This window comes from Lasiodiplodia theobromae (genome assembly GCF_012971845.1).
Source record: "Lasiodiplodia theobromae strain AM2As chromosome Unknown scaffold_34, whole genome shotgun sequence".
In the NCBI taxonomy this organism is placed as follows: Eukaryota; Fungi; Ascomycota; class Dothideomycetes; order Botryosphaeriales; family Botryosphaeriaceae; genus Lasiodiplodia; species Lasiodiplodia theobromae.
The window spans coordinates 101,693-127,974 of NW_023336513.1; the positions used below are offsets into that span (position 1 = coordinate 101,693).

A 26,282-nucleotide genomic window follows, 5' to 3' on the forward strand; every position below is an offset into this window, starting at 1 on the left:
TTCTACCTCTCGTCATTGAAGAATCAATGCTGTTTACCTGTGGCATAGTGCTTACTTGGCGCACGTAAATCCGTATATCCCCTTAACTCCGGTCGTGGTGATCCTTCGAGCGAGATAGTCCCGATTGCAACACTTCATTGGATCTCCGCTCACCGTTAAACTGGGGAGTTAAATCGGCTGCGGAATTAAGCACTTCTCCGTCCTTTAAGAGTCCCCGTGTTTGTTCTTCTGGAGATAGCATGTTTTGGGAATGGTTGGTGATCGCCCTGCTCGTGGGATGCATTTTCGCTTCGAAATCAAGTGCATTGCATTTGAATGGTCCTATGCGACGATATTTACCCTTAAATAGAGTTTCTGATTGCAACAATATAACCAGAACACCGTAGCCAACCATTGTCCGAAAACATACCTCATGCTTACCATAACGCCTCGAATGCCCTGTAGACCGTCCCCATAGAAAGTGAATGTGACTGTACAAGGCCGTTGCCACGAAGGGCTTTCACAGGCTCCGCTTAGATGTGCTCGATGGGACCCTCGGGCAGTAGCTCATCCATACCGGACCTCTTCTTCCTCTTCCACTCCAAGTATGCCTTGAGCGGGGGGCGAACGATATCATTGAACAGGAAGGTGCCGTAAACAAGCATGGCAAATCCAAGCACTTGCAGCCACTTGAAGGACTCCCAGCCGAGGCCAAGGGAGACAATCCAGATGAAGAGAGTACGGCAAGTGTCGATGGTCGCACGTGCGGTAGCGGAGACAGAGCGCGTGACCGAGAGACCAAAGAAGTTGAAACCCCTAACGAAATAAGGTTAGAACGTAAAGTAAAAAGAAATGGAAAAACCCGGGGAACTTACCCAATGCTGAACATGATGAGGATGCTGCTGATCGCAATGGCAGGGAAGTGAGTGATCTGGTGCAGACCCTCCCTGGCGTCGAAGTATCCATATCGTCCAGCCTTGGTCCTGCCGACGGCGAAATGCATGACGACCATGACAATGACGGTCACGATGAATCCAAAGATGCCCTCCCAGCCGACAACCTTCAGCGGCTCGAGCTCATAGTTCTCCATGATGCTCTCCTCGAGCACGAACTGAGTGGCCGTGAAGATCTGGGCGCCGGCAATGAGCAGGACACCGATAACGGTGCGCACTGCAACCGGAGTAGCCATGGCCTTGACCTCATTTGCTGCGCTGCGCACGAGGATAGTGCCGGAGAAAGCGTACTTGTCGCCGATGGGAGTCTGACCCTCGGGCATAATGCTGGCTCCATGGGCCGACTCCTTCGCGATAGCACCGGCCAGGCCGACGACAGCGACACCGGCCACGACGATGAACAAAGACACCCACTTGTAGAGAGCGAGGTGACGCTTCAGGAACAGGACGCTGAAAAGGCCGACAAAGAGAACCAGCGCACCGCGAGTCATCTGGTAGATACTGGCTGCGACAAACAGCAGACCCACGTTCATGAGAGTTGTACCCGCAATATCGCAAATGGCAGGGAGAGCCAAGTATAGCACCTTCCAGCCGGTCAAAGGGGTGCGCGAATGGTCTTCGTGCGCCGGCTTGAGCGGGTTGGCAACGGGGATATCAGAGCTCGCAGTGTCAGGTGTATCGGCCGCGGCTTCGATGTCGGCAGCCGAGGGAGGCGCAGGCGAATCGGTGGACTCGCGGGGAACGGATTCGTAGCCACCGGCTTCGACGGATCGCTTGGAGGCGAAGTATTTGAAGAGGGAGAAGCCGCCGACCACAAGCCAGCAGCCCATCTCGCCGATAAACATCTGGGCAGTCTGTACGACGGGCTGCTCGAAGTACTGGGGATGTTTCCCGTCGCAGTTGCGCACACATTGTTGGTCCTGATACAGCCGTTAGTTGACAGGCGCGAGGGGCGTGGTGTTGTGAGTGTGGTCTGACTTGGTATTTGGTAAGGAGTGTGTTGCAGACGCCGGTCAGCAGCATCATGCCGACCAGGAAGGGTATGATAGCTCGGGAAGCCATGACGGGCAAGCGGAGCTGTTGGAGCTTGTGGTGAGCGTGTGTCTCGCGCACAAAGACGACGAGATGGGGTGGATAGCAGAGTGGGAGGCAGCGGAGCTTTGAAGGCAGCGTCAGAGGTCAGGTGGTTGTGGGTGGGCCCGGGATGATGATGGACGAGGAGCTACGGGTGCTCTCTGACGGCAGCGCGGCGCGTGAGGCTGGGCGGATGGCTATCGGAGATAAGCCCCCGCCAATCATGCGCCGCCCCACTGAATCCCGCCAGGGGTCTTAGCCTCCTGTTCCTTCACCTCACAGCCTATGGTTCTCCACACCCCGACTTTTCCCCCGCTCCGCCGCCGCTTCTCACTTCACTAATAAGTCGACCGTTTGTTACTGACTTGGTCTTGCGCTTGCGCCGCCGCACCCCTCCTCCGTTTCCGACGTCGAATAACCATACAACTCAAACTATCTCGATGTTTTTGAAATCAAGCTCATATCCCGGAACTACACACTCATGTGGCCAAGTCCAAAGCTCTCCATCCATGATGCCGTCAACATAGCATTCACCGACCAGAGTGAACTGTGGATGCCCTTGTTTACCATGCGCCCTGAACAATCCAGCATGCCATTTACGTCTCAACACAAACGGCACGTCACCTCCGACTATGTTCCAGACTTCATCGCCCTTGGCCATGTAGTCGGGCCCAATCCCAATGAGCCCTTTCCTCGTCCTGAAAACCGCCCTGTTTGGGAGGAACGTCGAAAGGTACGCGATCGCGCTCCTCAAGCCCTCTGCGTCTGCCTCAAAAATCAACTTGCCGGGTACCCACAGTGACATGGGTTCCATTCTCGGACTAGTCTCTTCTGTGCTCCCAGTCAGTTTCGCCTTGTTCGCGCACAAAGTGCGCAACAGCTTTTCAGTGTAATCGCGCCGACAAATCACTCTACGTATCTCCTCCACGCTCTGGTCGAAACTCTCCCGCCACGGGTGCTTTTCAGGCGTTTCCGGAACCATCCTAACAAGCTCCAGTAAGCGAGTTGGCTTTACCACAAATTTGACTATGTCAATTTGTGCCCCCTGTACGCTGAGATGCCGCTCTGTCCAAAGCCTTCCAGCACTTCCGACATCATTGTCGAACGGAGCATTTCTGTTGATCTGGTGGGCAAGCGGCCCGCGCGGCCACTCAAAGCCATGGATGTAAGCTGTTGCTCTCGCCTGTGTCCAGTCTGGAACCCAGGAAGGAAGCGTAGCGTTCTTTGATGCCAGTTGTGTGCCGGATAGGACGGAAAGGCCTCGTTCTTGACTCATCATGGCCCTTGCGCAAACCGTGTACACTTCAGCCATGTCCATGGTGTAATCGGGCTTGAAATCGCCGAGCCCCCGTTTTTCGACCATGCCGAGCAGGCAGAAGATCTTGTCTCTCGGATCGAGTGATTTTAGACCCCTTGTCAATGGCAACAAAACCGACAGGAACGGCGTTTCTTTCTCAGCATTAGCAGCCGAGAAGTGAGCGAGAGCCATGATAGTGTCCGCCGTAGTTCCAAACGCATCAAGTCTTCTCTGGTCCTTGATATAAAGAGCCGCCATGATGAATGTCCGCCAAGGCAGCCGATGATTTCCGCAAAGAATCTCAGACTTGTCCGACAAACAAGCTTCTTGGAAAGTCCACGCGCGCTGAAACCATGGGCGTTTTACAAACTCAGTCACCTTCTCAAGACTGCCTTGATCCAGATACATGCAGGAATCAGAGCGTCGAGAACGACCAGCAGACTGGGTCTTGGAGTTGCGACGACTTTTCTTTGCTGACGCTGACTTGCGCGATCGTGCTGTATCTTGATGCTCTTCCCACCTCTTGAAGATCTGGAACAGGCTTGCTGTGTGTTCGTCCGAATCCCCGACCCAAATCAAAACCCGAGCTGCCCCAGCAAATATGCTGTTCATCAAAGAGACCTGGTGGCTCCTTTCTTCCTGTTCCTCCTGATTGATGCATATCGCGTCAAGCCAAACTCTCATGGGCTCCCGTGCATCGCGGACACGCCTCAGAAGAATTTCGGCGCTACGGGTGATCGGAATGCAGTGCTCCTCAATCCATAGCTCGCTGTCTTGCTCGGTGCTCCCCCACACATATGACAAGGCCGTGTATTGCTTTTTGGTGTCGTTGAGTTTGTGCCGTTCAATTGAACCTTTGAGGTTCTCTTTCTCTTCGCCTGGGTGAATGACGAGTGTTCTGATTTCGTCATCTGCAAGCACATCGTACTGATATGGCTTCTCAATCCTGTGTTTTGGACCGCAGAGTCCCATATAAAATCCTATGATTATTGTTAATTGAAGCCTGAAATCCATGTGATCAAAAGCATGTAGGAATACCCATGGTTTGAAGAAGTTCCATAGTTCGATGGAATGGGCTGAGGGGTTGAATAAGCTCAATGAAAAACAAAATGGCTCCGAAGAGCAGATTCCGGAGAGTGGCACTGTAAATCCGATGTTACCAGACTCAAACTACCTCAAAGTCGAAATTTGGGCAGTAGAGAGGAGTAAGAAAGAAAGAAAAATAGCTGCGCAGTAATTTAAACTCTAATGTTGGTCAAAGTGGAACTTCATTGCTATACCTGGTGGGTGCTGTATTTATATGAGTGGCATGATGTCTGAGAGTGGAGTAAGAAGTGGGGAAAATCCTTTGCTGATCCTTCCTTGGCCATTCCGTATTGTAGCCGGTAATACGTCTGCTGGCGGAATGAGACAGTCAGATCCACTCAGCGAAAAGGCCCAGATAGCGGATAGGCGCCTCACTACGACTGCTTGTGTATGACTACACGTCCTTCGTTTCAAAGTTGCCGACACCAATGGATAATCTGTTTTGTTTAGATCTTCGGCAATATCGAGAGGCAATAGACTATAGCACAACATGATTGTCAAGAGTACAAGCAATCTTCGATGAAAATAAATACTAGCAGCTGCGATGTGAAATGCGATACAGACTGCTTTACCATAAAATGCAATATTTTTTAAAATATGGTTATACATGTGCTTACCTCCAACCCCGCCCTATAAAGCCAGTATAAGGCTATACTCCGCTATACGATATATTATACATTCCCCCAGATTCAGTAAACACAATCTTGTAGCATTGAGTTCTCTAGCAGGGAGCCCCGACTGGGTTATGAGGAATGTTGGGAACGCAGCTTGTTAGTGACTTGTTCGCTTATAATCCGAACCCGATCTTATAAGCAATGTAGAAACCCGAATCGATAGCGTTCCTATCATTTTAGAGCTGATTAGTCCAAGTCTGAGTATGGACTGTTTGTCCGCTAGTTCAAGGTAAAGTCTTGTTCTTCCCATATTGAGACCGGCTTAAACATGGTGCGTCTCATCGAATTTAATGTTCCTGAAGCTTATATCCTATAAGCTTTTGTTGTGCACTCGGCAGTGCGGAACGCGAGACCATGCTACTGTCGTACGTTACTGTGTCTGTGACTCACGTATGAGGCGCTGCGTGTGAGGTAAGGTCACTGTTTGTGAGCCCATGAACAGCCGACTCCCGCATATTCTAGACGCATATACTAACCCATCCTCGACCACCAGCGTGAGATGACGAGAGCTGGCGTTTATTCTGTTATTACTGAACACCATGGCGCAGCTAGTATTTTGGGCATGTTGGCCGTCTATTTATTTACGAGCAGCCTGTTTTGGAGAACTGTTTACAGTGGAAAACAAACACAGACTGCAAAGGTTTGTAGGACGCTTCTGTGACATCAGGGCCAAAGAGGCGCGCGTTGTGAGGCCAGGATTGGCGGATCCTGCACGTTCTCCACAGATAAATGGGGCTGTCGCGGCGCGCAATGTCGCGCTCGTGTCGTGGTCAGCTAGGCCCGAATTGCGCTAAGCGGACTGCCCGCCTCTCCAACCTGCCCACCGCGTCGCAACATCAACATCGCCTGCGCTGCCCTGTCTCCAGAGATAATCCCCTGCGTGCCGTCTTCGAACCAGATTGGGGTCCTCACTCACTTGGGCCTCTTATCCGCCTCTCTTCATTTGCCAATTTCCACCCAACTGCACCAGTTCTGCGCGTCGGCGCTATCTGAACGCGTGCCTGCATCATGTCGACACCCACAACAAACAGAAGACTTCACATGGACTCGACAATCCCCGATAAGGCAATCACGACTCCCTCGAAGAGCTCTGCACGCCGCGCCCTTGGAGAACTTACCCCAAACAAGAGAATCTCGCCGCAGAAGCCCAGCATCACGACCGACAAGACTCGCAACTTGAGCCCGCTTAAACAGGCACCTTCGCTGTCTCTCGCCCAGGACGAAAATGCGCACAGCATTCCGAAGCTCCCGGACCAAATGACTGGCAGGAAGAGATCTATAGACGAGGTCGACAGCGCCTATGCGCGCCAGGACGCGACTGAGGCGCCTTTCAAGCGTCTGGATGCACGCGCCGTGATGCATGCGCAAGCCCGAGCGCCTATGACCAGCATTCAAGCATCTGCGCAACTTGTACGAGATCTCGTAGTATTGGGCCGTGCCAATCTCGCATGCTAACCGCGTCGCAGGCCAGCCAAATCATGGATCTCGCGCGCGGCGACCTTACGCCCACCGACGAAGATAGCCTGGATCCTGCCCCTCGAGGAACACAAGAGACGACTGGAACAAGGGCGTCTTTTTCGTCTCTCATCGACTACAACCCGCACGGCTCGTCTCAGCAGACCTCATCCTCACCGCCTTTGCGAGCAACCAAGCCCTCGGCCCCAACTGTACGCGCAGACTCGGTCGAGGTTGCGCATCATGACATTCGCCATACCGGACCCATAACACAGCGAGCCGAAGCCCTCCGCCTCCGCCTACGCGTCGCCCTCTACAAAGTCAGGACCGACCAGACCTTTGTACCACTGTCATGCCTGGAGATACCCGAGAAGTACCGCCGGAAGTCCTCCGAGGAGGGTGACGCTCCAACCCCAACCGCAAATCTATCCGTCACGTCGGCTCAGGAGGGCGAGCAAGCCGCCGCTGCACCTGCCATTACGGTTACGGGAGAAAGCGTGTCGTCAGACGGAAAGGAAGGCGTTCCCAAGCTCCTTCCGGCACCCGTCCTGATGCCCACCGCCTACTCGACGCGCTTCATCACTGAGCCGCAGACGACGATGCCCTCCTCGCCACCACATCCGGCCAGCGTCCCCAGTGGGGATCGCGGCAGCAGCACTCCCCGGGCGCGTGGCAGCAGCGGCCTCCGGGAATTCGTGACTCCGGTCGCGAACAGGCACGCGGCCGTCCAGCTCAGCAGCCCTCCTTACAGCGAGGACCACGGCCGGCATCGGGCCCACGACTCAGACAGCCTGACGAGCAGCGTCGTCAAGGACCGAGCTGCGGATGCCCTGTTGAAGTTGACGCGATCTGTGTGAAGTCGTGGCGAGGTGGAGAAGAGGATGACGCGGATGAAGCAATCAAGTAGCTACGATCTTCACGGAGCGGGCATGGGTTTTGGTCCCGAGCCTATGAACGAATGATGGCATGCCTGATGGCACCTTGTTTACTGCAAGCGGGTGGAGGTGGTCCTTAAAAACCATGGCGTTTGTTGGCGTTACCGGTGAGCTTTAGGCGGTGATGAATCGTCATGATGCATTGGTTCGGCGTTACGGTAGTCGTTTTCTGCATGTTCGGTGGAGCTGATTGTACCTTCGATAGCATCTTTTTGTTGACATCCAAAAAATATTAATAGCATGACTGATGATGCACATGTCCAGGCGGAGGAGAGCGATAGGACGATAGCAAAGTAGAAGCAGAAAGCTTGGAGCTAAAGGAGATCCAACAACCAGCCCCATGTCATCACGACGACTCACGACATACAGCACAGCTCTGACCTCACATCCACTCGCTGAGACCGCACGCTCACCCCTCCTCCGTCTGCCGCGTCCAGCCGCGATTCTAGAGCGATTGTTTGGCAAAAGCAGCTACAAAAGCTTTCTTGTAATGGCTGCTGGCCCTGGCACGTTCCACCGAACGGTCTCTCCGCGCGCGCGCGCCGGACAGTAAAAACACAACACACGCGCGCGCGCGCGTGAGCGTGCATGTGCGCGCGCACGCCAAAAAGCATTCCAGCCGCGTTGTGGTCTAGCCCGGACGCCGGCCCGGTCAAGACGAGCGGCCAAGTGACTTGACAAGAAAAAAAAAAGTTCGATCTCTCTCACATCGCCGCTATCGCCCCGACTTTCAGCGGCCCGGGCCATCGAAGTGCGGCAAGAAGCGGCTCGGTCGTATTTATGGAATTTTCTTTCTTTCTGGGTCCCCGCTTTAGTGCAGCCCGGAGCCGCAAAATGTTTCGCCTCATCTTCTGTATTATTTGGGTTTGCGAATTTGTCAAGGGTTTGGTACTCTCTGATCTTATAGTAGGTAGCAGAAGGGAGGATTCTTCCATGTTCGCTTTGAAGAGGGTATTTTTGCCCTATCGGGCCTTTGCCGTGGTTCGACTGCTGCTGATGCTGCTGGCGCTGCTGGCGCTTTTCTGCACGCATATGCGCAAAACCCCCACAGAAATGTGGCCGGTCAGCGACTTTTTGTCATTGTGTAGGAAGAGCGGGAGGCGTAGGGCGCCGCAGAAGAGCAAGCAAGCCACGCGCGACAGGGCTTGAGATTTTGTCGGGCGCGGGCGCTATTAGGTTATTACAGCCGAGCAAAGTCAGAAGTTTCCCCCGCGGGCCCCAATTGCCAGCGAAACAAACCATGGGCCATCAGCGCCATAGACGCCCCCCTTTCCGCGCAGCAATCGCAAACTAAAAGAAATTGAAAAGAATAAAATGGCATCATAGGATGCGGAATGTGCATTTTAGCAAAGCGTTGGCTAATGGGTTTGCATCTTCGAACGTCTATGCCCGCGGGCGTAGGTAATTTTTACGTAGACAAAAAAAGCGCGTTCCTTCGCAGCTTCGCAGCGGCAGGGCGGGGAAGGGATGAAGGGGAGGGGTCTGGGCAAGGGGGGGAAACAGAGAGTGCGTGGTGTGTGCATACAGCGGCCGATGCTGCGGCTGCACACCTGCACGAATGAACTGTGCTCCGCAGCGCATGTGAGGCAATTGCGTCGTCAGGTGCCTGAGCGGTTTTTATGTACCGCAGGTATCGTGACCGTGGGATGGGCGGACGCTCGGGGAAGCAGCACGTGGAGTCGTGAGGCCGCAGGCTGTTACGTTTAGCTCCATGTTGGTTTGAGGTATTGCGGAGACGGGAGGATCGATGAGCTAGAATGAAGGGGCCGGTACACATGACCTCGACGACGACAGGGTTCGGGGCGAGAGCAGCGCACCCGCTTCCTTCCCAAAACGGGCAATACATGCACGATTACACGGCGCCGGCAGCAAATGGGAGTATTCTTCCCTGTCGGAATGCTTGTTTTCCTACCGCGCGATCTCGCTTGCCAACGTCCGGGTATTGCTCTGCGGCCTCTTATCAGGTGTGCTTTCTCAACTGCCGTCTGGCTGAGATGCGGTGCTCTTTGCCTGCTCCACCGGCCCGTTATCTCTCCATGTCTCGGCCGCTTTCCAATCACAACTGTCAACTGTTTCTCTTGTAGCACACCGCAAGATGCAGGGCTGGCTAGCGGAGCCGCCGCAGACGTGTCCCTCTCTCTTCCATTCGTTTCTGTTGTAGCTAGGGAGGAGAAAGTGCGGGGCGGGCCGGCGGGCATTTGCGATGCGACTAGGTCGGCACTTGACAGAGGCATCCACTCGGCTAGCGTGCAAAGCCGTGACGGAGTGGCAATTTGGGGAGCTGCAGGTGGCTGAGTTTCCATGACTTGCCTCCATGATCAACCGACACGACACGGATCGCCCGTGGCTTGTGTGAGGAGGCAGAAAGCAGCACCCGCCCCGGTTTGCTAAGGCGCGTCGTGGAACGGCATGCTCTCGATTCGGCGGTGCGCACATGAGAAGGGAAGGCGAAGCTCAGCCCACGGTTGCACATGGCCACGCTTGGTTTGGGATTTGTCACTCCGCCGGTATATACAATTAATTAGCATTTCGTTCTCCGCGTCCGCATGCTTCCGTCACCCGGACTGAGGCATGCAGCCCACGTAATGCCCCGGGCCGTCATATCGTTCTGTCGTCGAGCCAAGCGCGCCAAGCTAGATATCGCGTCAATGACAACGGCGTCCGCGGTGCGCTGCTGTCTCAGCGGTGTTATCAGGCTCGGCGGAAGCGGCGCGTGGTTCGTGTTCTTCTCGGCCGCAAAGCAACACAGCAGCGCAGCTGAGTGGTGGAAGAGCGGGCGGCGGCAGTGGGGATGGTGTGCACTTTTATTTTTGTCAGCGCTTCCCTTTGGCCAACCCCACGCCAATGAGAGGGCGGGCCCGAGCGGGCGGATCACCAGGAACACAGCAGATCGAAGGAAGTGAGCTGGTCGTCGTGAGGAGAGCGATGGCGTGCGACAGAAGAGCACACGCGAGTCATGCTGGAAGCCTGCCGTTGCACTAACGTCAGGTTCGCGCATGGATGGCGTCTGCAGGGCAGCAAGCTACGGCGCCGTGGGGGCCGGCTGGAGGGCTGATGCAAGCACAGGCAGGCATCGCCGATAAGGTCTGCAAGAATCGCATGTGAGCCAGGGAGCCGGCGCGGGCGGCCGCCGCATTTGCCGGGCCAGGGCAGGCCCGTCAGCGCGCTGCAAAGCAGGTCGTGGCCGTCGCGCCGGCGCGTAAGCCACGGCCATGTCTCTTCCGTGGCTATGCGGCGCACCCCACGCGCGAACGTGGATCGAGTTCCGACAGCGGAGAGGCGTGCTGCCCTGGCTTGGCTCTGGTGCACGGGCAGCCTCTGGAACCACGCCCACGTCCTTATCGCGTCCACGTCCATCCAGACACCAGCCCCAGCCAATTGCCTAACAGCGCATGGCCTGGCCTGCCTCTGCCCGATACGGCGCCCGGCCCAGCTGCGCACGCCTCCACCCCCGGCGCGGGAGCGGGATGCGCGCGCCCAGCCTGTCAGTTAAGGTAGATGTGCCTGGCCATGTCGCAACCGGCCCCAGCCCTCATATTCCCTAAACCCGCCTGCCAGCGCTGTTTCCTTCTTCACGCCTTCTCCAGAGCTGCGCCCCGCCAAGGCCTGCCCTGCGCCGTTGCGGATGCTCCCGCCGTGATCCCTCCGTCTCTTATCTTCTTGTGCTGCGTGGGAGCCCTGATATATCTCCTGCCGACGGTCAGTCTCCCACCTTGCTTGCGCGTCTGCCTGGCTGACTCGCTCCCAGTAGCATTCCAGCCTGCCACTCAATGCGCCTGGTCTCCGCAGCGCTCAAATCCTTCGACGGCACCCTCGTCGCTTTTTCTTCAGATGTTCCTTAACACTCAACGCCTGGTCCACCTCCCGCGCAACCCGCCGCAGCCGCCGCCGCCCGAAGCGGAGCTTCCGCGCGGGGAATGTCGCTACCTTCACCGCGAGGCCGGCCTGGCAGACCGCCAGCGCTGCGTCTGCCAGGGCTTCTCTCTGGACCGCCGCCAGCCCGTCGGCACTGCCTGTGAGTGCGGCCATCCGGCATGGGTCCACGTCCAGCAGCCCATGGCAGCCGTCACCTACGAGGAGCACTCGGCCCTGGTCGACGAGCTGCGCCGCTTCAAGCTGGACCAGGACCGCCAGCTCCAGAACTTGCAGACCGAGCTCGCTAAGACGCAGCATGAGCTCATGGCGCAGCGCGCCCAGAACCTCGAGCGCGAACGTCTCTTCAAGCTGCTCGAGGCCCGCTTGTACCAGAACATGAAGGACTTGAAGATCGAGCTGGACGACAAGATGGACGGCATGATCGACCAGCAGCACGCCTTCCAGCGCAAGCTGATCGACGTCGAAGACACCACCATGGAGCACGAGATCAAAATCGAGAAGATGGAGTCTGGGCCCAACGCTGTCGTGACGCGGGACCTCACGCCGGTTCCTGAGGCCTCGCCCAACGACGACCTCTCCATGGACACGGCAGTCGAGGAGCCGCCTACCGCGCCCGCCGAGAAGCCGGAGCAGCCCTGGAGCGTCAAGGTGATGATCGTGCCTCGGCGGAGCCAACAGTTCGCCTTTGACGTCGACAGCAAGGCGTACAGGCGATGTCAGTCCCGCAAGCTCTTCCAGGAAACTGAATTCTCAAGCAGAGACAGCGCGAACTTCCACTTCACCATCGACAAAGCATTTTCTCACGTCCTCAAGGGCCGTGCTTGGGTCCCTCTAGTCGGCTACCGCGCGCAGAACGACTACTTCGGCCGCATGGCTCTACGCCAGCTGCCCCCTGAGCTTTCGTCCGGCGACCTCTGGGACTACTACTTCCTCGACCACTACTGCATCACGCACGACAAGCTGCAGGGCGACCTGCTCTACATCGCCCTGCGCGACTCGGACCTGGCCTGGGACGAGATCAAGGCTCTGCCTGCTGTCTTCGGCGCAAACGAGTCCTCGTGGACGCACGAGGTCGACCTGGACGGCCCTCTCCCCGAGACGACGAAGCAATCCGGTGCCCCTTTGGGCCGGCTGGACCGCACGGATCTGATATACGGCTACTCGCCCAGCCCACCCCCTTACACGTCGCAGAGGCAGTCGTCCACCCTGCAAACGGAGCCACAGCCACAGCCACAGCAGCAGCAGCAGCCTCTGCCTCCGCTTCAGCCTCCTCAGCCGGAGGCCGCCGCTGCTCTCCTCCAACGCGAGAACAGCAACAGCCGCATGTCGACGCCTCTTGGCGTGCTCGCAACGGCGTCGGCATCCGTCCTTGGCCACGCCCTCAGCCGCCACCCCACGTCGCAGTCAGCCACGGCGCAGTCGCTTAGGAGCCTGGGCAGCAGCATCGAGGACGGCTCCGACGACGAGCACTCGCACCGCGACAAGATTCGCAAGTTGCGTCCGAAGCTGTCGGAGCCGTCGATGCCGTCGGCGGCCGCCGGGCATGGACACTCGAGCGGGTCGTCACACCACCACCATCACCACAGCAGTCACCACCACCAACAACAGCAACAGCAGCCGCCGAGAGTGTATTATTCTGGAAGGAGCAAGCGCAAGATGCCCGTGCGCGAGAAGACCAAGGAGCCGTTGCAGTTTAAGCTTCCGAGCTTGTTGCATCATCGCACTAATAGTAATAAAGAAGAGACTGCGTAGTGTTTCTTTTCTTTTTATTTTTCCTCGGTGGCGCTTTTTTTTTTCTGTTTGTGTTTGGGGGGAGCCGGAGGAACGGGGGTCCAAAACCTCGTGGAAGGGAGGGATCCCTGGTCGGCAGATAAGGGGCACCGCACGTGTGGTGTGGAGCGAAGTGTTATTGGTGGGCGGGCGGGGAAAATATGTGAGGGGGATTGACATGGTGTGGGCTTTTTCCCGGAGATATGTGTGTTGGTTGGTATCTCTCAGGAGAGTTTTTTGCTCTCTCGTTCCTTGCTTTTCTTTTTTTATTTTTTTTTCTTTTCTCTGGAACGCCCCTAACAACGGACGACAGGGTGTAGGAGAAAAAAAAAGGAAAGAAAAAGAAAGTTCTAGTGTGGGTGTACAGTCAGGTTGTTCGGGTTGGCGGATGTCTCGGGATACCCCCTTTTCTTTGTTCGATGCGGATGTTTTCACTATCTCTCTCAAAAGGCGTTTGTGGAGTGTATGTGGGAAAAGACGGGGTAGAATATCTCATGCATGGCAGCGTATGCCCACTACTATTTCCTTGTTGCTTTTGGTCCAATTTACGCTGCTTATTATGAAGTTGGAGATATTTCGGATTCCCATGTTTCCGCGAGATGCTTCCTCTATCTCATCATCATAGGTTGCCATAACATCATCTACTATGTTTCAACACACAATTTTTGACCAATGGACTTGCATCTCGGATTGATTACTTGTGCCTGTGGCGCCCCTGGAGAAGGAAGGTGAGATGATTGGGCGCTTTCCCATGCATGTCTCCAGTACCATGGGTGGTGCCCCATTTTCGCACGTCCCGAAAGTCAGATTTCAAAGAAAAACGATGATAAGCAAAACCTCAAAAGATCGCGTAATGGCAATTGTTTGAGAAGAAGGAAGATGTACGAACTCCCAACTTCGAACGTAGCAACCGCTGCCGGGGTACGTAATTGGAAGAAAGCGGCGGCGGCGGACGGGCGGGCAGCGACCAGGGAGGGGGGCGAAAGGATTGGGTAGAAGCCAGGGAAGGGTTCGTAAATCAGGAAGAGACACGACATAAGACGCACAGTTTAGTGGGTTAAAACGGACTGGTTTGAGCACTGTGCAGTTTGAGACACCCGCACCCCGCAAGTCATGCCACGTGGGAATCGTTTTGGGAACGCTTCGTTCTCTGGCGTCGCGTGGCACGGGGAGGGGGCTAGACTAGCAAGTGACGGTCCATAAGTCGTCGTTGGTGGACTGATTATTGACTTTTTCGATGGAAGAGCGTCTTGATAATAGCCATGCGCGGTGATGGGATTGTGCATTGGTGCGGCGACGGCGGCGGCTCAACTTTACGGCCGATATCCAATATGCTTTTTTTCGTGGTGAAAGGGGACGGGAAGACGGAATATTGCAGCACATTGGTTGGATGGAGCAAGCTGACACGGGCGTATGATTCACCGCTGCATGCGTGAGAAAGAGGCTATTGCTGGGTTGGATGACGTGATGGTTGAGCTGAGTGTTTTGAGTTGACGCTTGACGCGTGGTTGCTATTGACTACTATTCGGCCGCAGGGGGACAAGGAAGACTAAGATCAAAGCGAGCCGTGGTTTTGGTGGTGGAGTAGGGACGGGGAAGATGGCAAGAGCGCGGATTGGCAGGAATGGGATCTGATGGCTCGAAATGGCAATCGGCATTACGGGATTAGACGCGAAGGAGGCACGGATTGGGGATAGCGGATTTGCTTTTTGGTGATCAGGCAGTCTTCCTTCAGGAACTGGGTGTCGAAGGGTTTGGATGCACACGGACCAACGAGATGGCGGGCGGGCCGGCGGCGACGGCGGTGGCGGCGGCGATGCGGAGGGATCTCCTTGACGGGCGAGACTCGAGCAATCACCTGCGAAGGGAGGCGGTTCGCGTGGGAGGGAAGTAGGTAATGATGTTTGGCAACGCGGCGGCGCTAGGCGGAGTCAGGGTGCCAGTGCCAGTGCCAGGCCAGCCTGCGCCAGGCCTCGAGCCAGCCAGCTACGTGTACACCGGCGGCTCCGCGCTCGCAGCTCTGTGCAAGCAGCGCGCAAGTCGGTGTCGGGCTGTTCTCCATGTTGCTCTCGGGGGATCGACCGGTTTCGTCACTGGGCCTTCGCCTCTCCACGTCCAGCGCCGGCGCGTCGGGATGCGATGGACCCACCTGAGATGGCGGCTGATGATGTGATCGGGTTGGTCAACCGCTCGCGACCTCACCTCTATCATATCTCCGCGCCTTCAACAAACGGTCCCCGGGTCTTTTACGCCAACGTTTCCCGTCGCCGAAATGCCAATATCACGAGAATTGCGACAGCTCGCCCCGACATTTCCCGCGCTGCCGTCCCGGAGCAGTATCCGCGACGCTGTCGCCGCCTTCGCCGGTAGAAGCTTGTTGCCTAGCTCGCCCGTAGCCTCAGCCCTGCGCCGGCCTTGACGGCGTCCCTGCCGGTACCTGTATCAGCACTTCGCCACTCACTCCCTTTGCACGTGGGATATCACGCGCCTTGAGATAAGGGATTAGCCGACGAAACGACGTGCTCACAGCAGGCCAACACGAACTGCACGACGGAAATAACGCTCGGCTTGTACGCAGTCTCAGGCGCAGAAGCAAGCAAGTCGCAACGTCGATCTCATAGGATGGGTCATGGGTGCGGCGTAGCATGTCGAAGTAGGATGGCGGGGTGCGGTCCTATTCCCCCGCGCGTTGCATTCATGTAACCCCAGCTGGAGAGTAAGCGATGTCCTTGCCGGCGAGGGGTTGGGGAAGCCTATCACTCGCCGCCGCCAAGCGCGATAAGGCTACCCGCCGTATCACTCCAGCCTGAGGCCACTCGACTCGCGCAACCCGCCCAGTACTATCAGTGGAAAAATCATCTGCCTGTAACCCTATGTAAACGACGTTGCTCGCTGTTATCCCACTTCTGCTCAAGCATTGCTGCCGACCGCGTCTATCACTTACCGGAGCGGGTCCATCCAAGTGAGACAGACACCTTTCAGCTCACCGACGCACGCACTTTCGCCCGCCCAGTGCAGACCCCGGACTCCAGCAATGGCCGCAGCCGATGATACTGGAGTGAAGACGGACCTCAAGGTCTCGTCGCAGCCTTCGTCTCTCAAGGATGTGTCGACTGGCGGCGCTGAGTTGGCCAGCACTGCGCCGCTGCCCACCTACGAACACGAAAAGAAACTTGTCCTGAAGTTCGACTTGTGCATCCTGCCCGTCCTGGCCTTCATGTACCTTTGCAACTCTTTAGACAAAGGTAAAATCCCCAAACCACTCACTAAACTCTCGCTAACCCCTTCAAGGAAACCTTGGCAACGCAAAGACCGATGGCATGGAAAAGGACCTCCACTTCAAGACCAACCAGTACAACCTCATCCTGTCCATCTTCTTCATCCCTTATGTCCTCTTCGCCCCTCCTTTTGCCTTCCTGGGAAAGAAGTATGGCCCTAACAAGGTCCTCCCCATCCTCATGTTTACCTTCGGAAGCATGACCCTGCTTGGCGCTTCTGTCCGCAACTTTGGCGGCATGATGGCCCTCCGTTGGATCCTGGGAATGTCCGAGTCCGCCTTTTTCCCTCTGGTTATCTACTACTTGACAACCTTCTACCGTCGTGGTGAGCTTGCTCGCCGTCTGGCTCTCTTCTACGCCGCCTCCAACATTGCGAACGCCTTCTCTGGTCTGCTCGCTTTTGGCGTCTTTCGTACGTATCTATGACATTAATGTGCTTCTTGAGATTCTAACAATGCTCTGCAGAAATCAACTCCCACCTCCACGGCTGGAGAATCCTCTTCCTGGTCGAGGGCGCCATGACCGTCGCCTTCTCCGTCTTCGCCTTCTTCTACCTCCCCAAGTCCGGCTCCGAGGCCTGGTTCCTGACCGAGGAGGAGAAGCGCATTGCGTTCCAGCGCATGCAGATGGACTCGTCGTCGGTCGTCAACGAAAAGTTCAACCTGAAGGAGTCGCTCAAGGTGTTCCGCATGCCCGCCGCATTCGCCTGGCTGGGCATCGAAATCTGCCTGGGCGTGCCGCTGCAGTCGGTGTCGCTCTTCATGCCGCAGATCGTGGGAGCGCTGGGCTACGGCAGCGTCAAGACGAACCTATACACGGTCGCACCCAACGTCGTCGGCGCCGTCGTGCTGCTCATCCTGGCCTTCTCGTCCGACTACGCCCGCCTGCGCTTCCCCTTCATCGCCCTCGGCTTCCTGCTCACCTTCACCGGCTTCATCATCTACGCCGCCATCCCGGACATCCACGCCCAGATCCACGTCGCGTATTTCGCCTGCTTCATGATGACCTGGGGCACCAGCGCCCCCAGCGTCTTGCTGAGCACCTGGTACAACAACAACGTCGCACACGAGGGTCGCCGTGTTACGCTCACTTCCGTCGGTGTCCCGCTCGCCAACCTCATGGGCGTCGTCAGCTCCAACATCTTCCGCAGCCAGGACGCTCCGAAGTACGTGCCCGCGCTCGCCACGACCGCTGCGTTCGGCGCCACCGGCGCTGTGTTGACGCTGCTGCTTGGCGCGTACATGATCATTGATAACAAGAGGAGGGATCTGAAGCAGGGCATCAAGATGAGGGCGAGGGATGTGAGCACCGAGAAGCTGAGGGAGGGCCCGAACAGCCCGGATTTCAGATGGTTTTTGTAAAAGGGGGGTTTTCTGGGAGGGGTTTTTGGATGTGTGTGTGTCAGTGCTGAGCCGGGCGCTCGGGAGTAAAAAGTTATATATCCCTTATTGTAATGTGCGATGACGCTGTTGAATGATATACCATAGCGAAGAATCTTACAACGGTCTTTCTAGAGGCTCTCCTTTCCAGACTGTCTTGCGTGAGTGAGGCATGTGACAGCAATGTCTGTTCGAGCAAAGACACCTGATGATTGTCCCGCTCTCGGCTATTCTGGTAGTTACGAAGTATCAGTTGACGTCGCTTAGGCCATACCAGGTGCAAGTGTACGCTCAAATTGCTTATAATAGTCAACATCGACGGCCTCAGCCTTTCCTCGAAATAACGCTCCCAGATCCCGTTGGGTAAATCAAATCGGACGGGCCTCCACTGGGAGTCGCAACTCCTAACAGAGCAAAGATATTTCCACACTTCTGTTCTTCGTTGTCTAGAAAGCTCAGGCGCATCCGTTTGGTCATTCCCCGTCACGTTGTTCATCAAACCCTCTTGTCACAGCTCTCCAGCATTTGCAGAAGATGATGCTGATTCTTAACTGCAATTCACAACGTAGAGCTCCATCAAAGCAGCCTAGTGATGCATCGCAGAGCTTATGTGTGCTGTTGGTATGCCTGTCTTCTGGTCCTAGACCTTGCCGCAACTTACAAATGAAAAGTCTCTGAGACGGCAAACCGCAAAAAGTGAGAGAGTCATTTCTGTTGCTTTTTTGCTCTGAGAAAGCCGCGAAAGGATTGATGCAGAAAAAATATTCGCTATCGGTAATCGACTTAACTTTAAATTTCAGGGCGGGAGGGGCTCAGTCCAAGGCAGCTAATCCTATCGTGAAAAGAGAGGTGATCACGGGGCTTCTTCTATCAGCGGTCGGGTGTCATGTTAGCAGTTCGATGACAGGTGATCGAGTCCCGGGAAAAACGGGGGCCAACTGACTCCTACGAGGCATCGTGACCTTGAAGATGGCATTTCTCGCATTATTTAAGTACCCCGCTGCGAGGTTTGTTGCAGTGCTGTCATCCATATGGAATAGCCAGTGCAGTCTTTCCGGGAGCAGTACTGACATTGAACTTCCGCCGGTAAGATACAAGACTCAACGTTACTTTCCTTCCTTCGAAATTCAAAGTATTTCTGGGCAGCAGGTGACCTTCGTCAAGGGATTAAATACCACTTTCGGTGAATTTGATCAGCAGGAATTGATGTCACTGAGCTTCATCACCTTGCAGTATGGATGCAGGCATCCAGTAACCTAAAATGCTCCACCCCATCACCACTGAGTCTTCATCCCAACCCTCTTTCTGGCTTCTTCATTTTTGTTGCGGGCAGTTATTGCTTACACTTTTCGAATGAAATAAGTGGAGCGGACCACGGAGGCACCACAGTGCTCGTGGATATCTCTACCACCTCTTAAAGCAGTGCTTCGACTTCAATGAGTGAATACAAAAGCTCTCTGTGGTCAAGCTTGATTTAAAGCACTCATGCAAAGGTTTTCAAGCCGCGACACCTGCTGGTTGGATTTCTAGGCTCTATCACATGCATGGTAACGTGCATGACGCTAAGCGGCTGATGCCCTTGTGGATTTGCTGAGTGTCAATGCTTCCATTGAAGTCATCATTCGCATTTTGTTGGCAGTGCGTTTGCCGAGTCCAGTCATAGTCGAATCAGGCCGTACGGATGTTTCCACACGAAGATTTGTTATGCAAAGATGGTGTTTGAGCTGCAGAGCGGTGGGCTCTGAAAAGAACAGGAACACGTCACCATACAAGGGAGATTAGCGAAAGTGAGACAGCTACGGGAGCCGGTTGTTTATGGATGCTTTTCTCGCACCTCCTACACTTCTCATGATAGAAAACAACAAAAACCATTTCCCCTTACTAATTAGATCACCAAACGAGTTACGTCTTCTACTATCATGTATTCCGTTCCCCAATGCCGACTGTCGTATGGATGTGCACCTGCGAATCATTACATGTGAGAAAATCACTCGGCACTGTAGTCAGAGGCGTCATCCATACCCGATCAAGCGCGATACATGAAGAAACCACGTATCTTTCCAGTGTCGTCTGAGTCCAGGTCATGTAGGCGATTCCGTAGGGGTCATATCTTAAGCCGAAAGCAAAGGTTCGCCGTGCCTCGATATCAATAGTCACTGCAGAGGAAGAGGCTTCTTAGGATCACGAGGGGGAAAACAGAAGGGCTGTAGGGGCATACTAATCGGACAGTTCTTGTTGAGTTCAGCAGGTGAGCGTCGGTAACGGCGAAAGTAATGCCAAAAAAGTAGCACGGCCGGCGGGATGGACACGCAAAGGCTAATAATGGCAATGAGTGATTCTGTTGAAAGAGGCATTTTCCCGATATGCGAATGTCTTTGATGCTGCAGAGAGGAGACAGACTGCGTATTCGAAAACGTGTAGTACACTGTCTTGGAGGCGAGAGCTCCAATATATATCTCCGTGCTCCAAGACATGCTGTAGTTGAGGCTGTACATGTAGATATCCTCGATGTTAGGGCCTTAACCAATCAAATCGAGGTGTCGCGGAACGCGCAATTGACGTTTCACGAAAGAGCCCCATCAAGCACTCAGTCGCAGCGAGATTTTGGCGCTATCCAATCATCTGAATTGTAGAACATCAGCTTTACAGCATGACAGAGGCGTCGCGCGCAACGTCAGCAAGGCGGGACTTCTATATATTGGCGGCTGAAGGGTTGCCAAAACACAGCCCGGATTTTGGATACCACCAATCAGCTGGACTGATGCAGCTGCTCAGCCAAGCAGCTAATATCCTGCAAGGATTTTGGAAAGGGCCAATCATAGGATAGCTGGGCTAAGCTGGGGCAGATTTTGGACGCAGCCAATCACAACCGAACTGCAGCTAGGTACGTAGGAACTCCAATGATCGTTCGTTATCCTGGTAGTGTCAATCTCCCGTTTCATTACAACCAAAATCAACTTCAGCTGGCTATAGATTCTCCTGGGTCCAGTCAAATAAATCACACAGAAGTTAAGACGGACTGCGATCGTGCACTCATATTTACTTCAAGAATCACCGCTGCGGGTGCTTTTTCCTTTTTCTAATTCATACAGTTCAAACGTCGACGTATCTACGTTTTTGATCAATGGCTGTTGTCCATCAGCCCGCCGTGCAAACAAATTCCTCCTCCGACGATAGGGTCGGAGGCAGTGATGCTTCTGAGCGGCGAATTTGTGTCCCTGTCTTTTCTCAAAAAACAGGGACGTGTTGTTGTTGTAGTTTGGAGAGGGGAGGAAGGAGGCTTGTGGGGAAAAGATAGAAAACCACAAAAGAAAACCCCGCCATGCGGTCCGCCGGACTTTGCACCTGAAATGCTCTAAAGTGGAGTGGGAGAAAAATCGGAGAGAAAAAAAAAGGTTAAGGGGAAAATGATACAGAGGAAGTCGATTGCAGAAGAAACAACTTCCCTTCCAGCCAAGCCAAGCCCATATACATTCATTCAGAAGAAAGTCTCCACTCCCCCGCCAGCCATTACGAAACCCCCATCCCAAAGAAATCATCGCAATCATCTTACAAGGCCACGCCGCCCGGAGGAATCTTCGGCGGCTCCGGAGCGTCGCCATCCTCCTTACCTATCGACGTCGCGCCAGGCACGCTACCGGGCCCAGCGCCCTCGCGGTCGCCCTTGGAGCCAAAGTACTTGGTAAAGTCCTTGGGGTCGCCGAAAGGCCTCGGGCCGAGGATGCGCTCGAGGTCGTCGCGGCCGAGCATCTCCTTCTTCAGCAGCTCCTCGGCGACGAGCCCCACCTCGTGCTTCTTCTCGACCAGCAGGTCCTTGCACTGCTTGTAGGCCTCGTCGACGATGCGGCGCACCTCCGAGTCGATGTTCTTGGCCGTCTCCTCGGAGAAGGGCTTGTGGAGTTGGGATTGCGTGTCGTCTTCGAAGTACAGGTAGCCGATCTTGGTCGACATGCCCCACTTGGTCACCATGGCCGTGGCCATGCGCGTGACCTTGTTGAAGTCGTCGGATGCGCCCGACGTGACCGTCTCGAAGTGGAGCTCCTCCGAGACGCGGCCGCCCAGAGCCATGGCCATGCGGTCGACGAGTTGGTTGACGTTCATGAGATACGTGTCACCGGTGGGGAGGTACTGGGCGTATCCGAGGGCACCGGAACCACGGGGGATAATCGACACCTTGAGGAGGGGGTCCGCATACTTGAAGTACCAGCCACAGATGGCGTGGCCTGCCTCATGGTATGCAACCGTCTTCTTGTCTTCAGGGGAGAGGACCATGGACTTCTTCTCTAGACCGCCAATTACACGCTCAATGGCTTGTTCAAAGTGCTTCATCTCAACACTTTCAGCGTGGAAACGAGCAGCTGCGGCTTGGTTATTATCAAGGTTGCTTAATTAAAGATCAGGAGGAAGGTAACTTACCAATCAGTGCAGCTTCGTTCACGCAGTTGGCGATATCCGCACCTGCGAAGCCAGGCGTAAGTGCTGCGAGACGGCCAGTAAGGAAGTCAATGTCCTCCTTGGTGACGATCTTCTTAAGATGCACACCAAAAATCTGCTTGCGGCCTTCCATGGTCGGCCGGTCAATGCCAATGTGCCTGTCAAAACGACCAGGACGCATAAGCGCCTTATCGAGAACATCCGGTCTGTTAGTACCAGCAAGGACAACCACCTGCTCCGAGGTGTTGAAGCCATCCATCTCGGTTAGGATCTGGTTAAGCGTGCTTTCTCTCTCGTCGTTGCCACCGCCAAAGCTTTGCTTTGCTCTTGACTTTCCGATAGCGTCGATTTCGTCGATGAAAATAATGCAAGGCGTGCTCTTTCGCGCAGTGGCGAACAAGTCGCGTACTCTCGAGGGACCAACACCGACAAACATCTCGACGAATTCGGAACCGCTGACACTGAAGAATGGCACACCGGATTCTCCGGCAGTGGCCTTTGCAAGCAGCGTCTTACCGGTACCAGGAGGACCAGAAAGAATAGCACCACGGGGAATCTTAGCACCGAGCTTCTGGTAGACGCCGGGCTCCTTCAAGAAGCTGACGAATTCCATAATCTCCTGCTTGGCCTCGTCCATTCCGGCAACATCTGCGAACTTGACCTTGATGTCTGTCTCGTGGTTGAACTTCTTGGCGCGGCTCCTTCCCATACCGAAGATGCCACTGGAACCTCCAGCGCCCGAGCCAGCACGTCTTGTCAGGAAGAAAATGGAACCAATGACCAAAAGCGTGGGACCAAAAGACAAGATAGTAGCTATCCACGGCACCTCGTCAGAGTATGCAACCGGAATGCGTTCGCCTGCAGGGATGCCGAGGTCATCTTGGGCCTGGTCCATCTTCCTCTCGAAAGACTCAACAGAGCCAAGAGTAAAGTAGTAGTGGAAATTGGGGTTCGTGGCGGGGGAATCGGGGTACATTGATCCAACGGCTTCCCGGTGGAGATAGACGCGGGCCCTCTGGCCGCTGACGACGACGACCTTCTCAACCAAGCCCTTGTCCAGGAAGGTGCTGCGGAACTCTTGCCATGTGATCTCCTTCGAGTTCTCTCCAGGGACGACGAGGCGGTACAGAAGGTATGCGACAAAAGCAGACATGAGCATGGAGCCCAGATCGAGGTTGATGTCGGCGATGGACGGCTGCTGGCCAGGGTTTTTCTGCTTGCTCTTGTCCTTCTGCTGATTCCGTGGGCCGGGATCGTGGCTGCCAGCCTTCTGTTGGGGTTCCTCATCTTGAGTCTTCTGCGGCTCGTCCTTCTCACCAAAAACAGCCTTGTCCGCAGCTCTCCGGGCCATGGTGGTGGTCATCCTCACAAGCTTGGCGGCGGTGCCCAAGTCCATGGGTGACCCATCCTGTAGGTTCTTCATGATGTAGCGCATCTCTTGCGGGAGCCCATTCTTCTTGATTTCCTGAAAAGCGCGTTCCAGATCCCGACCTTGGGACCTCGGAAGGCCTTGCTTTAACTTGGCCAGCAGGTTATCCATGGCTTGCTCCTCCTCGGGAGTGAGCTTGGAGAAACCCTCCTTGGCATTTCCGCCTTGCGAATTCTGGTTGAAATTCACCCTCTTGTTTGCATCATCCTTGCCACCGTCGTGGTCCTTCGGGTCCTTCGGATCTTTCGGCGGGATGCTGGCGTATGTTCGTATCCGCTGGTTGGAGAGGAGCGATCTGGATATAGTCGGGGCGCAACGCGCGCGGGTGGCGGTGCGGGTGGTGGATGCGATGGCGGATCTCGATAAGCGGCCAAGGTAGCCTGACCGCAGCGCCAGGGTCGTCATGGTGGTTGTGGTGGGGAGGGTTCACGGGGCGGGATGAGGGTCTGTCGGAGGAGGGGAGAGCCTCGGCGATTCACCACCCACGCAATTGAGACGCGAGGACAGAAGCGTGGGAGGGGTTGGATGGCGAGCGGTCGAATGCGGCGGGTCTCTCTGACGCGATGACTTTCAGATCGAACGTCTGCCGCCCTCGGCGCCATTGTTGTTCCGCCCCTCCGCTTACTAAATCTCCGCCGACTCTCCGATTCTCGAACACCTACCGTTTATCAACAACTTCATCGCCTGCTTGCATTCGCTGAAATCTGCAGTTCCTCAACTCTTTTTGCCGCATCGAGAACTGGTTGCTGCCGAAGCCCAGCTTGGAGTATCATTCACAAGCTCACCACACTTTTTTCTTCTTAACCAGTCCATGCTGCAGCTAACTGCGTCCAATGCGCCCTTGTTGTCAGCAGCTGACCTTCAAGTAGTATTTCAGTTGGTTAGATGTTCGTTGACAGCCTCGGTTTATGCACTGAAGCTGAAGCTCGAGTCAGGTACCTAGTCGTCCAGTGTCACAGTCTCCAAAATTCCAGGCAATTGGCTTCACAAAAAAGCGTAACCTGCATTTCAGCCCCGCATCTTATCTGTAAAATCGATGTCACAAGATGCTAGCGTCGGTGTAGAGGTCGAGGGTTGCAAAATCCCTGTTAAACCGTGACCTCAGATGATCTATCACTAGACATTCCCTCCTGTCAGCTTCTCACTCCGCTCAGTTGGAAAAATCACTGGACAAACTGCTATATGTTTTCTACTGTCTTCTGTAAACCATGGCCATCTGCGGTAGTACACGGAGCCTATTCGCCTCTGATTCGATTCCGTCGCGACTAGTAAGTCGTTGAATCTTTACGCGTCTGAAGGCCACATGGTTTGCGAGACGCGGAAGCTTTGAAGATTGACATCCGGGCATTTTGATGCATCTAGCGAGTTGCATGGAGGAGGCAGCGAGGTTTATGAATATTTGTGCTGCATTAACTCTGGTCCGCTTGGGCCTCTCTCACAACCCTCACGCGTTCATTGCGTGGATCGTCGCCTGGACGGAGATGGCTACACTTCTCCTCCAGACCGTGCCCGATCCGCGGGCATCCGCTCACCATGCAAAAAGGCAGATCGGAGCAGATCTGACCTGTTCTCGACCGCATTGCCAGCAGACCCTCTGCTCATCACCGAAGACGACGCTCCACCATCTCCAAACTCTCGCCTGCCTCACCTCCTGTCTCAACCCCACCGCCTTCGCACCCCTTGGCCTAGAACCTTGGGAGCTCGCGCCCTCATTTCGCCTATTTCCAGCCCTATAACGAACCTCTTTCGGGTGACGCGTTCTCTCGCGACCCACTCTCCCTTTTCGGGCAATCCCCCTCCCATGCATGCCATCCCAAGGACGCCACCGCCCAAGGATCGTGGTCTCGATTGCCGAAGAGCTGCGGTGCAGACAGAAAGAACGGAGCGTTGAGAGAAAGACGGGTGCGCATCCAATTTCGCCAGCGCTAGACAATACGACACGCGCCACAGTAGCTAGCGGCGGGGAAGCGCTGACTTCGCTCGTGTTTTTTGCACCATGCTCGAAAGGCTGCTGAAGAAAAAGGGACATCCCGGTTTGCTAGCAAACACGAGCGTCGTGAAGTGAAAAAGAAATAAGATCCTTCCCGCCCCCTGCTCGCCACCAATCACGCAACCGCATGCGCCGACCGTTCCAACGCCAACCTTGCAACACAACACAACAACACAAGCAAAGAACACATCCACTTAGCGCATGCCGATCCAACAACGAACACCCAACTTACATGTTCCTTCGCTCGAGACCCTGTATTCCAACCCGTCAGAGCCAGCTGAGCAAACAAACACACACGCCCATCACCCCCAATTAATCTCACCACCACGAGACAATGCCCTCACCAATATCACCAGCCTCTTTCCATATTAAACCCAATCCCCACCGAATCAGGCCTTCCAGGCCAGACGTCCTCATCCAATTCCATCCAACGGACCCCGGTCCTCGCGTAGCGTGCCTGCCCAAAACCCATCATCTCCGTTCCCGCCTCATCATGCTCACTACTAAATCCGTAACACCCCATGCACACCCACCCCCCATTTCCGTTGACCACGTACCCGTATGAAGAAGATGATGAGCGTGTGTGCGTGGGCCACCACCCCCCGCTTTGAAACGCCCTTGTTCGTATCTTCAAAACAATATTTGTACATACACACATGTGAAAAACAAGCGT

At 55.1% G+C, this 26,282-nt stretch overlaps 5 protein-coding genes across 5 annotated transcripts; 3 read left to right on the forward strand and 2 right to left on the reverse strand.

Moving 5' to 3' along the window:
- Nucleotides 1–512: 512 nt before the first annotated feature.
- On the reverse strand, nt 513–1,994 carry LTHEOB_9836 (Nucleotide-sugar transporter; the record flags this gene model as incomplete). Its single annotated transcript, XM_035519467.1, has 3 exons — nt 513–795; nt 855–1,852; nt 1,911–1,994. 3 exons carry the CDS (start codon nt 1,992–1,994, stop codon nt 513–515), a joined length of 1,365 nt encoding a protein of 454 aa, XP_035368419.1.
- Nucleotides 1,995–6,104: 4,110 nt separating this feature from the next.
- LTHEOB_9837 (Guanyl-nucleotide exchange factor) lies at nt 6,105–7,375 on the forward strand (the record flags this gene model as incomplete). Its single annotated transcript, XM_035519468.1, has 2 exons — nt 6,105–6,473; nt 6,530–7,375. 2 exons carry the CDS (start codon nt 6,105–6,107, stop codon nt 7,373–7,375), a joined length of 1,215 nt encoding a protein of 404 aa, XP_035368420.1.
- Nucleotides 7,376–11,284: 3,909 nt separating this feature from the next.
- Nucleotides 11,285–13,081, forward strand: LTHEOB_9838 (uncharacterized protein; the record flags this gene model as incomplete). The annotated part of the gene is made up of 1 exon (XM_035519469.1): nt 11,285–13,081. The coding sequence occupies one exon, from the start codon at nt 11,285–11,287 to the stop codon at nt 13,079–13,081; it is 1,797 nt and encodes a 598-aa protein (XP_035368421.1).
- A 3,052-nt stretch (nt 13,082–16,133) lies between these two features.
- On the forward strand, nt 16,134–17,738 carry LTHEOB_9839 (MFS transporter; the record flags this gene model as incomplete). The annotated part of the gene is made up of 3 exons (XM_035519470.1): nt 16,134–16,344; nt 16,391–16,789; nt 16,843–17,738. The coding sequence occupies 3 exons, from the start codon at nt 16,134–16,136 to the stop codon at nt 17,736–17,738; spliced, it is 1,506 nt and encodes a 501-aa protein (XP_035368422.1).
- Nucleotides 17,739–21,305: 3,567 nt separating this feature from the next.
- LTHEOB_9840 (Cell division protease FTSH) lies at nt 21,306–24,024 on the reverse strand (the record flags this gene model as incomplete). The annotated part of the gene is made up of 2 exons (XM_035519472.1): nt 21,306–22,114; nt 22,173–24,024. 2 exons carry the CDS (start codon nt 24,022–24,024, stop codon nt 21,306–21,308), a joined length of 2,661 nt encoding a protein of 886 aa, XP_035368423.1.
- Nucleotides 24,025–26,282: the final 2,258 nt, after the last annotated feature.